The sequence below is a fragment of the Dicentrarchus labrax genome, unplaced genomic scaffold, assembly GCF_905237075.1.
Source record: "Dicentrarchus labrax unplaced genomic scaffold, dlabrax2021, whole genome shotgun sequence".
NCBI lineage: Eukaryota > Metazoa > Chordata > Actinopteri > Moronidae > Dicentrarchus > Dicentrarchus labrax.
In genome coordinates, this window is record NW_026136704.1 from 11864297 (window position 1) to 11877222 (window position 12926).

At 40.1% G+C, this 12926-nt stretch overlaps 1 protein-coding gene across 2 annotated transcripts; it reads right to left on the reverse strand.

Annotated features, from left to right (window-relative positions):
- Positions 1 to 1696: 1696 nt before the first annotated feature.
- On the reverse strand, positions 1697 to 12712 carry akt2 (v-akt murine thymoma viral oncogene homolog 2). 2 transcript variants are annotated; one of them, XM_051397243.1, is made up of 14 exons: positions 12264 to 12712; positions 10209 to 10388; positions 9763 to 9894; positions 9519 to 9630; positions 8398 to 8551; positions 7571 to 7702; positions 7338 to 7403; positions 7163 to 7231; positions 6635 to 6757; positions 6134 to 6262; positions 5347 to 5561; positions 4172 to 4259; positions 3985 to 4087; positions 1697 to 3807 (listed from the first exon to the last, which is right to left on the reverse strand). In XM_051397243.1, the coding sequence occupies exons 2-14, from the start codon at positions 10252 to 10254 to the stop codon at positions 3728 to 3730; spliced, it is 1449 nt and encodes a 482-aa protein (XP_051253203.1). In that variant the 5' UTR covers positions 10255 to 10388; positions 12264 to 12712; the 3' UTR covers positions 1697 to 3727. The 2 variants fall into 2 exon arrangements, with proteins under 2 accessions (XP_051253203.1, XP_051253204.1); XM_051397244.1 differs by lacking the exon at positions 12264 to 12712 and adding an exon at positions 12015 to 12160.
- Positions 12713 to 12926: the final 214 nt, after the last annotated feature.

The following is a 12926-nucleotide window of genomic DNA, read 5'->3' on the forward strand; positions in this document are numbered from 1 at the left end:
TAGAGGTCAAGAGAGCTCCCCCACCCACCCTAGCAGCTTCCACTAAAAAAGGTTTCTGGCTTAATACTGTCCAATCTATTTTCACTCTATAATAATATTATAATTTGGCTTTGATAAGCTCATGTGAAATGTATATGATATTTTGGGATCAAAATTCCTTGTCACAACATAAAGCTCTCTTAATTTCCTGAAACAATATTGGGCACAACTTCAATAGCAGCTATGGCCCAGGTCATAATACATCCAACCCTTCTTTACTTTAAGCTTTAAAAGATTGCAGAGCTATTGCTATGGGTTGCACCAGACTTTACATGTGTACAGTGTAAAAAAAAAAAAAAAAAAACACACAGACAGCTTTATTCAGTAAAAACGTTTACTGGCACATTATAGTTGCAAATGTTATAAGCTACCATATTGTATCAGGTATCACCCGTTACATTGTAAAGTCTTGCAAGGGGGGGCTGAAACTGTCTACCAGGACAAAGTCCTCCCCTTAAAGATTGCTTTTTTCATTGCCCTCTGAGCCTCAACTAACAGCAACAAGCAAAAAAAAAATCTTGTTACACCAGCATCAGGTGTGACATTCGTGACTGTTGATCACATTCAAATATACAGAGAAGCAAGGTAACCATAGTAAAGCTGCAAATCAAATACTACAAAGCTGCAGGCCTCCCCTTCTACTAATGCTGCATTCACCATCAAGCTTTTTTTTTTTTTTTTTTTTGGTATTTACACAATAGTGAAGAGGCACTTGTTGTGCCTGTGTAAGCCTACAGGAGAGGTCAGGGGTCTTAACTTGCATGTTTAGCCGTGAAGCATTGCTTAAAGCGTGGCCAGCAGCGAGGTTCAGAGTATGGCTTCACAACCAATATTAAAAAAGTTCAGCAGCACCCCCTTATGGCCATGATAGCAATGAAGGCAAATCCACAGTGGAGTCCATCAGTGCAGTGGTTCTGATATCCGATCCTGCTATTTCCAAAGCAGGACACTAGGCTAGAGTATGATGGCTGTGCCTGAGCCAGTGAGAAGAGGTGCTGGAGTTGTGAACTGTAAATCAAAGCCATTTGATCACATTATCATCTGCAGGAACTGGGGCCACCTGCTGCCCAGCAGTGAGAGTCAAAAAACTGCTGCCTTTCCGTGTCCTTATTACCACTTTCACACAAACGTCTCACTGTCACCCTCTGTCGCTCGGTCACTCACACAAACTTAAATAAAAACAAATTAATATGTGACATGAGGGGAGAATGCTGATGGATTATGTGTTTGCAAAACCTTTAAACCTGGTTGTAGAATCAGTGCTCTGCAGACGTTGGTAGAAAAGAGTATTCAATTGTCAATAACATTATTCTCAACACTGGAATAAATGAAAGGGTGGGTCTTAGCTACTTGTTTCACGCATTGAATGGAAAATAGATTTTACCACTTTAAAATGTTTTCATCAAAATTTAGGCAAGTTCATTTAAGTGCTTAGGGACTATTTTCTATATAATTTCAAAAAGACAGATCAAACTGATGGTAATATCTCTTTATAATACTTTCCTTTCATATGCTCACTTATGCAAATTATTAACAGTGAATTCAGTTCAGCCAAAGGGACATGATAATGCAAACCAGAAACATACTGATACACATAAGAAAAGTAAGCAATCCCAAATGAAAACCCCTTGAAATGAAGAACTTAATCAAAAAGAAAGAAGTTTAAAAACTTTTAATATATATATTTTATATAATGTATACTTAAACAAGACAATGTGTCTTCCAAAATTTGAGAAATAGATGGACAAAAAAGGAGGATAATCAACAAACAAAAACAAAACAATGACAAACAAAAAAAAAAGGTCTTGGTGTTCCTTTAGTGAAGCTCAAAGAGCAAACAACTTCTCTTCCAGCAATATGGAATATAAAATGTTTGTGTCAATATGAGCACCTTTCAATATGCTGTCCAGAACCTCTTTCAATCATGTGCCGTGATAACTCAAAGTATGCAGATTTACATTTCAACTAACAACACATCAGCTAATGTTTTGATTAATTCTCCCTGTTTGCAGGTTGAAAGTTGGTCGACCAGCTCATGAAGCATTTAGTTGGATTGTAAACCTGCAAACTGTTGCTCCAGACATACAACTACGTAGATTTAAGTGCCTCGACACAGCGTTAAAGAAAACACAAACAAAAGGTTCTAAACATCATTTGTGGAATCATTTGAAGTGATAAACGTCCACCAGGTCAGTCAATTTTTGGCCTCATTATAAAAGACATAACAACGATTGAGCTATCATTATTTAAATACGGGAACACTCAAAGGCTTATTTTTAAAAATATTTCTTAAACTTACACTATTATTACAAATGGAAAATGAAACAAAATATTGGTGCCCAACTCTTCAGCCAGGGAGTGAGAATTACTGGATCGAGGTAATGTGTCCGTCTACATTGGTCTCTATAGTCAGGCTGGGGAATAACTGTGGTCAAGCGTCTAGTCTCTATTCTCCTCTTTCCTTCTATTCTTTCGGTCTTTAACACATTACGCAACTGGCCTTAATGAAAGCTTACTCTTACACCTCCAACCAGCAGCTAGTTGGTCCACAAGTCAGTCGGGACACAGCGACATGGACTCTGAGAGCCTGACTGCTGCATCGTTCTGAGTTAAATTAATGCAGCTCTTAAAGCGAAGGTTTAGCCATGCAAGCAATCCCTGTTTGTATTCCTGACTGAGTCAATTTAGCGGCAAGCTGGTCACAGCAATCATAAATGACATGCTTGTTCCCTTTTAGAAAAGGCCATCGAGTGCGCCGTGTAGTGTCCTCTCCTCTCGATATTCCAGCAATGGTTCGGAGTTTAAAACATGCATAAAAACAGACACAAATGGATGGTTGAGAATCAAAATGGTTGTTCACACATTCTCCTGCACTCGTATGCACACTCGCATACATTCACACATGGTCCAGGCGCCCATTTGCTTATACACACGTGCAGTGCAAACACAGAAATGGCAACCCTCGTCCCCCCCCCCTTTCCCCATTTCCCCTTACTGTAGGAACGGTCCCACACTTGATTTGTAACAGCAAGTTCCAGAAAGAGCACTTGTTAAAAAAAATGAAAAAAATAAATCACAAAAATGCAGAAATATGGCTTTACATTTAAAACCGTAACAATCGATGAAATAAAAATTTGTCTTTTTCCCCAAATCTTTTCCATTTTCATAATTTTGCCTATTCTTTTTTTAAAATTCTATCAAGTTCGTTTGTGTGTATATATATGCAGTCTATGCATGGGTTGGTGTGTGTGTGTGTGTGTGTGTGTGTGTGTGTGTAGCATGGGTACAGCTGGTAAAGAGGTGGTACTTGCTGGCATAACCTGGTTTTCAAAGTGTCAAGGCTTTGATGTGGTACCCAGTGTAGTGCAGCAGAGGTCCTGCAGGGAAGCCTAAAGCCAACCCTGAGAGTACGTACAGAGACAAAGCTGCCAGTCTATCCACACAAACCTGCTGAGGTCAGTCATTCACGGCTTGTGTTTTTCATTTCATACTCTATGATCCCTGTCTTGTCTGATTTGCCAGTAAATGTGTGTGTGCGTGTCTGTGAGTGTACGTGCGTTAAAGACCGAATGAAAATGTGTCTTGTGCCGGTTTTTGTTTGTGTTGTTCCAATTCCCCAGCAGTGCAAGTGTGTATGTGGGATTGTGATCGTGTGTAAGCCTGCCTGCTTGTTCAAGAGTCTAAGTGATCATTCCCGTATGCTGGCGGAGTAGGAGAACTGAGGGAAGTGCGTACGCTGATCTGAATCCTCTGCATCTAAACTGTCATCTGGAGTATGCAGAAAGGGGGAGGGAAGAGAGAGAGAGAGAGAGAGAGAGAGAGAGAGAGAGAGAGAAATAAAAATAAAATAAGAAATACAGCCACCAGTTCAAAACAGATGTAAATGTGTATTAACATGTATAAATCCAGTCTTGAAGCACAAATGACTGATGTTGATCTACTTACATTTGTCAGGGGGAGTTATTGTTATGGTTTGTGCTGTGAACTCGTCATCAAAGTAACGTGTGTCCGTCTCTGATGTGACCTGGGGCTTGAAGGGTGGAATAAGCTGAGGAGAAGCAGAGTCATTTTACATTCTGGACATCTTATTTTAAATGTCACATCATTTGTTTTTCTCCTCCCAGCACCTCACCTTTTTTTCAATAACATCCTGCCAGTTGATGGAGGTGAAGAACTTGTGGCTCATCACATCTTTGGCATCGTCTGGTCCGCCTCCGAGCCTGTAAACAAAACAAAAACACTATCATCATCACCCACTCAGCAGCCACCTTTTCTTTATGCAGATAATTGTGCAAACACTGTCATTAGAAATGTACAAACAAGCACTTAATTTTGTGTTGTTCCCTTCTGACTTGTATTTATCAATTTCTCAACAAATGTATTCTTCATTTCCTTACTGCTTACAGGTGCATGTGTTAGTAAGGCTGCAGGCGGTGCTCAATGTGCTAATATTAGCAGTTCTTCGACTGTTCCCAGAAACACAGGGGCTCGACCAAAACAACAATCAATTATGTCCTTGTTTATGGCCATTACCCTGCACCAAAACTAATCAAGAAGGAACAAGGGCTTAATAATGTGGTTACTTATTTTATAGCTGAATATGTGGTGGCCCCGAGCACAGTGGACGGGTGTGAAGAAAATGTTCTTCTCAAGCTATACAGCTGCATCTTCGGGAGCCAGTTATTCTGCCAAACAGCCATGTTTTCACAGTACAGAAATAGTAAGCATTTATTTTATCTTAAATTAATAGTGTGCGGTTTAATATTAAAACACGTAACATATTTTGTTTTGAGTTTTTTTTATGTTACTATGCTTGCAATAAAAACATTTCAATGAAAGTGTATAAATGTAAAAAATCCGTCGCCGATTATCTAATGAGAAGTGGAGCCTGACTCATACGTCAGTATGGCCAATCGATATAGAGCACAGACGACTTATATTATTATTTAACCTAACATTTCCCACCCAGTACATTTCTTGGTCACATTCATGAATAACTAAATTCAAAGGATCCTTATTTAAAAATATTTATGCTATGTTTATATAGTTTGATGCTTTTTCACAAATGTACAATATCTCTGGGTAAAATCTTTACTTTCATCCTTTCAATACAATATTAGTGACTTTTGATATCATTTACTGAGTCAAAAAGTACGAGGGCCACCGTTGTTACATTATCATGTGCTTATTTTGATCTCAGTTATCTTCACTTATTATTCTGAATTATTCTTCATGTATTTACTAAATCAGTGCTCGATTTTTATGGTGTAATGTTGTAAAAACATACATCAGCTGCAAACCACAAACCTTTGTTTGGGATCCTTTTTGAGCAGGCCGGCCAGTAGGGCCTTGGCTTCAGGAGCCAAGTTCTTGGGAAAGCGGATCTCCTCCATGAGGATTAGCTCAAAGAGACGCTCGTGGTCCTGGTTGTAGAAGGGCAACCGGCCGCACATCATCTCATACATGACCACACCGAGTCCCCACCAGTCCACCGCTCGTCCATAGTCATTGTCCTCTAGCACCTGACAGGGTAGGAATGAAAAGAAATGAGAGATAAATAAAATAACGAACATAATAATAATCAATGTATCCTGCTACTGTAATAAAAGATATGATGTCCTTACTATATGGATGCATCTCTGCTTAGGATATTAAGATTTTGAACAAAGTCTGATATAACAAATATTCCCAACTCAGGAACCTGTTGATTGTTCCATAGGTTAATTAGCATTCGACTGTAGTGGCAGCCACAGAATCAACACTACGATTTACCAACCAGCTGAACTACTGTCCTAAATTAACTAGTTTCCATCATGTTCAACCAGCCATGTGGCATCAGTACTTATGTATAACAAAACAACTGGTCACGAAACATATTTATAGGGATGCAATGATTATGCAAACCAGAAATGATGGGCCGATACCGATCTTTAAAATAACAATTTGGCCGACAGCCAATGCAGATGTGTTTTGTTGTTGTGACTTATTGACCCTTTTGTGCCAAGGAAACAAATAAATCTATAAGTATATCTTCCTTGTTGCAGTTCAGTCTATTTCTATTCTCATCCAGAGTCCACAGCCATTATGGAGTTACCTCTGGTGCCAGGTACTCCGGGGTTCCACAAAAGGTTTTCATAGTCGCTCCGTCTGTGATCCCCTCTTTACACAGCCCAAAGTCTGTTATCTTTATGTGGCCGTCCTTGTCTAACATGAGGTTCTCCAGCTGTGCAGGGAAAGATTCAAATTAGAGTCAAATCAGTTGATGGCGGGAAAAGGACTGAAAAATTTAATATGGTACAGCACCCATTGGTACAATATATGATTGAAAATGGAAGAGGAGGACTAAACATTGTACCTAGTAAGTTAGTGCAAATGTTGTAATATTAAGATTGATTGGTTTTTGATTAGATTTTTGTTTTGTGTGCACACAAAGAGCCCAGTTATTAAGTAATTACTGAAGTTGCAGCACTGATTAAATGCCTTGCTATAACCTTAGACTGTATGATAATCTAAGGTTAGAGCATATTAAATAACATCCCCCCAGTTTATTGACAATAAATTAATACTATACCATCAGAGCAAGCAGACACCTTACCTTTAAATCCCTGTAAACTACATTGCGTGAGTGTAGGTACTCCAGTGCTGACACTATTTCTGCACCATAGAATCTTGCTCTGTCTTCTGTGAACACTCTGTCCCGCGATAAGTGAAAGAAGAGCTGAAAAATAACAAAAAGACATACAAAATTGAACGACAATTCCTTGTGGTCCTTGATTCCACAAATAATATCTGACTCGAACCCGGGCCGCTGCAGTAAGTGTGTTGGGTGAGCGTGCTACCAGGTGAGCTACCATGCACTCTAATTAGAAACATATTTTTTGAGCATGGAGTACTTCTTGTGGTCATTTTCGTGTGCGTTTAAACATTTCTGTGTGCATGCATCAACCCTGCAGTAACCAAAGCACTCCCTACAATGTATGTTAACACCTGTAGTTTTAGTCAGTAGCAAAGGAAAACAAGATGGGGGGGGGCATTACAATTAGCCATCTTCCAAAAGGTCATACACAGGTATATTAACACATCAGACAGAATTGTAGGCCAGATGAGAAAGAGGAAAACTTACTTCTCCACCATTTGCATACTCCATCACAAAGCATAGCCGGTCATGCGTTTGAAATGCATATTTTAGTGTCTGTGGAGGAGGAAAACAAAATTAGTGACGGCATTATACTGATTAAATGCTCTATTAATTTTGGAAAGCACAAACTGAGGCTACAATACAGGCACTGGTAACTCACCGTTAGGAAGGGATGCCGCGTATTTTGGAGAACTCTGCTTTCTGTAACTGTGTGAGCCACCTCATCCTAGAGAAACACACACACACACACACACACACACACACACACACACACACACACACACACACACACACACACAGAGTAATGAGAGCAAGACCACACTGACAGATATCAATGATGTTTCGAGAGAAAATGAAAAGTTAAGATTTTACTGTGCTGTGATTAGCACTTACTTTAGCAATGATGACTTCTTTGCGGAGGATTTTCATGGCGTAGTACATCCCTGTGGCCTTCTCCTTCACCAGGATCACTTTACCAAATGTCCCTTTCCCCAGAAGCTTCAGGTAGTCAAAATCACTCATGGTCTATACAAACAGGGATAGTCAGAGATAAGTTATGACAAAAAAGGTGCATACATCTAGTGCACTCACACCAGAGTGAGCTTAAACCTGGCTTAGTTTGAAGACACCATGGTTATTACATCTTAATATCTGTCTTTGTAATGTACAGGAACAGCATTTTGATGAGTCAGTGGCTCCCCATTGTATCACCACTACTAATGTTGGTGCACAACATATGATGTATTCTAACACACACATTAATCACATTAGTCCAAAACATGACATGACAATTAGAAAATTGGACCTTTAAATTAACCCTTGAGAAACAGCAGCAATGTAAAATCATTTAAATAAGGATAGGTCCATACAAGTAAAGGAACATTTTTTTCACAAAACAAGGAATCGAAATGTAACTCCTTTGAGAATCACTTATACTTGATCAGTGAACTTTAACAGCTATACATACTGTGTCATTAAACACTGGATAACAAAGTCGGCAGTAAATAGACAAACTGGCGCTATTTAAAATCAATTGAAGCGAATCAGCACAGACAAAATATATACCCAAATGTTACCCTCCACTCATTTAATGGTTGCTTCACCAAAAAAGCTTTGAGAAAGAGGCTTAAAGTTTGAACAACTTGCTCAATAAAGATGAGCTTAGCTGGACAAACACAGCAAACACTCAGCTGCCAGCCACTGCTTGTGCAAATACTGACCACTTTTGTGCGGGATTTGGACACAGCAATCTCCATCTCCTCTGTGCCACTGCTGTCACTTGGTGAGCCAAATTTGATCTCCATGGGCTCCTCATCCTGCTGCTGACTCTTCAGGCTATTTGCCACTGCCTGGATCGATCGCATCCATTCCTCCCTGACCCAGAAGGAAACACACATTGCCCTGATCAAATCTAGCAAAAGCCATGTCTACATTACTCTGAATCTATTCTAAAAAAAAATTATAAGCTGGCAGGAAGATTTGCTTTAAGATACAAATTGTAGTTAGAAATGATTGTGAACTCTTTGTATTCGAACAGATGGTACAGATGTTATGCCGAAATTATATCTTAAAGGAAAAACAGTAGTCCAGCAAGGTTCAGAAGGTAGAGGATAATCTGGGGGGCTGCTGGGATTTGGTACTTGGCAGAGCCGACGTAAACAAAACTCAATGACGATTGCTTTGGGTTAGGGGTGAATAAATCAGGTTTTAATCTGGCACTGAATTCTATTTTGGGCATGATGGTCTTTCCTACTCTCACAAACTAAAGTGGATTTCACTGCCTGTGAACAAAGGCCCATTGAGACCCTCTTGTGTTTGATACTGTGAAAATGTTCTTTGTGTCTTTCTGTCCTTACTTCATTTAAGGAAAGACCATTCAAACTTGTCTAAGCTAACACAACACACTAAAATTAATTTCAATTCAGAAAATATTTTTCAGTGAAATGTTGAGTTTATCTCATGTAAAAACAATCTTCAAACATTTCCCCCAAAGGCACTGTCAAAACTTCTGTCACACTGTAATTTATAATGGGGCACAGAGCTTTAATGGTCTCAGCAGAGTACCCACTCTGTCTGTCCCTCTCCTAATCATTTGTTGTTAGTTTAGGGAGCAAAAAGAGATTTCATGTTGTTCTGGTGTTTCCGTGTAGACAGACAACTTTTCAAAAACGACTTGAAGTGTGGACTGAAGTTGTTTTTCATATTTTTTTATTTGTAAATTTAATACACAGATGTACTGGCCTACGTCCACTATGGGCAGCACTCTTTCACTAAGGCCTATTCTACCAAAGAGGCAGAATATACAACGTAAAAAATGAAAACATTGGAATTAATCTTTTACCTCTCATCGTTGCTGTCTACGTGGAAAGTTCGCTCAATAACTGAGGTCCATTGCAGGCAACGGATGACAAATGTGTTAGGCCTGGGGCGCTCTGTCTTCATCAGCTGGCATTCTACAAGGCATAGACACATCACACATCAGTTAACACAGAAGAACTGAAGGCACTAACAATGAAACATAAACACACTTCTAAGAGTTAAATCTGGCACTCATTGAAATGTGCCAGCCAGAAGGGAAAACTAACCTGCGACTGAGAAGTTGTTGAGTGGTGGGAGGCTGTGGTCACTGGACACCTCGGGCTTCTCTTTGTAACCAATGAAAGATCCATCGCTCTTTAAGATGAAGTAACGAGGCCGCCATGTTTTAATGTATTCACCTGAAAAACACACAGATTTTAAATCCAACTGTTAACTAACTTTAATGTTTGACTACTTGCTTGTGTGTTTGGCTTAAAAAATGGCTAAATACACTACTCCCTGTGACAATATTATAACGATAGGAATGTTTTGTAAGTGGCTGCACTGAGCTGAGCACAGCTGTCCACTCCACCAATCAGGAAACTGCAAACTTGACAGATACCTTACAAACCTACGGGGTTAGGATTTAATAACCAAAATGCAGATTTTGACATGGCCTATCACTTTAATGTAGACTTAGAATATGGATGGTGAACACAACGGGCCCCCTTACCTCTCTTGTGAAGCCATCCCTCTCTCACAACACTGACTTCATTCATGCTGGGGCAGAAGACTCTCTGGGTTGGAAGGGGGCTGCAGACAAGCTGGTGGAAATTGTGCAAACTGTTCCTATTGGTCAAGTGCCTGAAAGTGGCTTCGATAAAAAAAAAAAAAAAGCTATATAATATAATACCTGGAGGAAAAGAAGAGAAATAAATACTGTTAATGCAGAAAACAAAATTACAGACTGTCCATAAAATACAAAAACAATACTCGTGTAAACTGGTGTAGCTTTAACATGTCATTACAACTCACAGAGACCATCAACATGCATTGACATGAGAAGAGCTATAAACCATCTGTATCAGAACAAAACATCACAAAACTAACAGAATGTCAAGTGAATACTCAATATGAGTCAGCGCAATGTTACGCTTTGTTAAAAACCACAACTGACTTTTAAATGTGTGAGCAAAACAGCTGTGATACTTTTGACTATTACCAATTCAAGTTCTCAGTTTGAATAAAATCATGGCCTTGGGTGCATTTTTTTTGCCTTCTTGGATGTAGAGGAACAAACTGAAAGATAAAATGTGAAAAGACATATGGCCTGAAGGAAGTAAAACTACAGCCAGGAAGGTGGAGGTTAAGGCATAAAGTGAAACCTATTTCTCAAAACAAAGGAAACTTTCTGTGTATTGCTCTTGATCCCTATCTGAGTGTTGTCACCACAGCACTGCGCTTGAATAAATTCCTCACCTTCTGAGGCACTCTGTTGCCTTGAAACCCAACTCCACAACAAAGAAAACTGCTGAAATATGCACGTCTTCTCACCAGCTCATATCTGTCCATCTGACACTTATGACAGTGTGACATCCAAAAAGGGACTAACAGAATGACTATCATGACCAAGAGCGAGAACTTATAACATCAGGCACCTACATCATCTCACCCAACTCTCCTTTGTATACCTCAGTGTTTCAGTGTCATGGGATGACATGTTTAAATACACTAGCTATTGTTACTGGTGATGCCAGCTAGAAATCAAATATTGAATATGCCACTGATCTAAAGATTAGCAAAATGGCTTCAAAGCTCTTTATTGTCAAATGTAATAGCCTCCCACAGCTCCTGCTGAATGTTTGTGGAGAGGCCTTGGTGACCCTGGGTCAGTCCTGAATCAACAGCTTATGTTAGATAATGGGTTTACCAGAATTTCACAGTATTTCAGTGAAAGTGATGGGGTTGAATATTACAGTGCATACAGTCAGCAGAATACAAAGACTGTTTGAACTGCTTTGTTTACAAAGATAAAAACAAGATAAGGCTTCCCACCACTTCGGACTGTTTTGCGGCCACCAGAGGTGCGTCCACTGTTGTTTACAGCTCTACTACACCGACTACTAATTTGAATGGCCAGAGTAATAGTGGCTGATCTTTGGCACAATAAATAGAACAACAACTTCCCTGTAGATTGTTCACCAGTAGAAAAAAAAAAAAAAAAAAAAAACACACAACAAAAACAAGTTCAATGGTCAGGAGGTCTAACGTAGCTACAACAATATCCAGTCAAGCGTTAAGATACTTGGTTTACATGTAGCTAGCACAACTTGAGGAAATGATAAAGAGACCATATATATCAATACTTTACCTAGGTATCCAGTTAGATAAATATATTTCATTGAAGTCTGGAAAATGGCAAACTACACCGAGTACAACCACGAGCTGCCTAGCGTAAACATTAACCTAACATGAACACATCATCCTCCTCAGTGTAGTACGTTACCTAGCTAACTGGGGCAAAGTCAAGAAACGGTACCTTCCAAGTCCAAGGCAGGTCGGTGGCTTTTCTATCTGAACTTGACAGTAAACAAGTTGCTACAACACTAAAGCTAAAGCCGATGGGCAGTCTGTCCAAGTGGCGCCTCGGACAGCAGTGAGGACACTGACCATGACCGCACTACGACCAAACAAGGCAGCTAGCCAAAATAGCTTCCGAGCTAACAGCTAGTTAGCATGTTAGTTAGCCACTTGCGCTAGTTCTCCACATTACCCCGGCGTTTCTTACCTCGACTTCAGCGACAAAATATCCCCAGCTGTCGGTTTCTTGAAGAGGCTCGAAGGTACGCTGCACAAAGCTCCCACCAGCTATCACTTGACGCTTGTGTGTATTGAACTCTGTCAATGATCACACAGCTTAGCGGACTAACCCTTTGCCGAGCTTGTTTTCTTCTCTCACAACAACAGCGGCGGCGGCGGCGGCGGCGTGCTCGGTCTGTTGCTGCTGCAGTGGTTCACTGAAGGGTATGCGAGCCAGCGAGAGAATAAAGTCCACTGAGCTCCAACTTGATGGCTAGTTATGTTGAATACGACGACAAATGATTTCCAAATCCTGGACAGATAAAAAAATAAAATAAAAAAAAAGCCGCCTCTTTATGGGGTTTAATGCGGTTAGTCGCCTGCTAAGCGTGGAAACCCTCTGTCCCAGCCAGACAGTACAGCAGCCCCGCAGACAAATACAAAGGAAGTGACGTACGAGGCCAGAGAGGGTCCACTGCACCTGAACAGTCGGTGTGAAAGTACATCAAGTACTATATAGTGTAACCTTAACCTCGGCCCGGCTGTACAGAGCTGGTGTAGAGATAGGTAGTGTAAAAAAACTTAAAAAGACTCGTGTCAAATGTCCCACAATGTGTGCCCCCACCTCCTCTTCACAGAACAGTTATCTGTC

Excerpts from the sequence above, each read along its gene's own strand:
- akt2 (XM_051397243.1), bottom strand. The coding sequence starts at position 10,254 with ATGAATGAAGTCAGTGTTGTGAGAGAGGGATGGCTTCACAAGAGAG. Across the intron at positions 7,703-8,397 it reads CCAAATCCCGCACAAAAGTG|ACCATGAGTGATTTTGACTA; the intron begins GTCAGTATTTGC and ends CTGTTTGTATAG. Across the intron at positions 6,263-6,634 it reads TAGTTTACAGGGATTTAAAG|CTGGAGAACCTCATGTTAGA; the intron begins GTAAGGTGTCTG and ends TTCCCTGCACAG.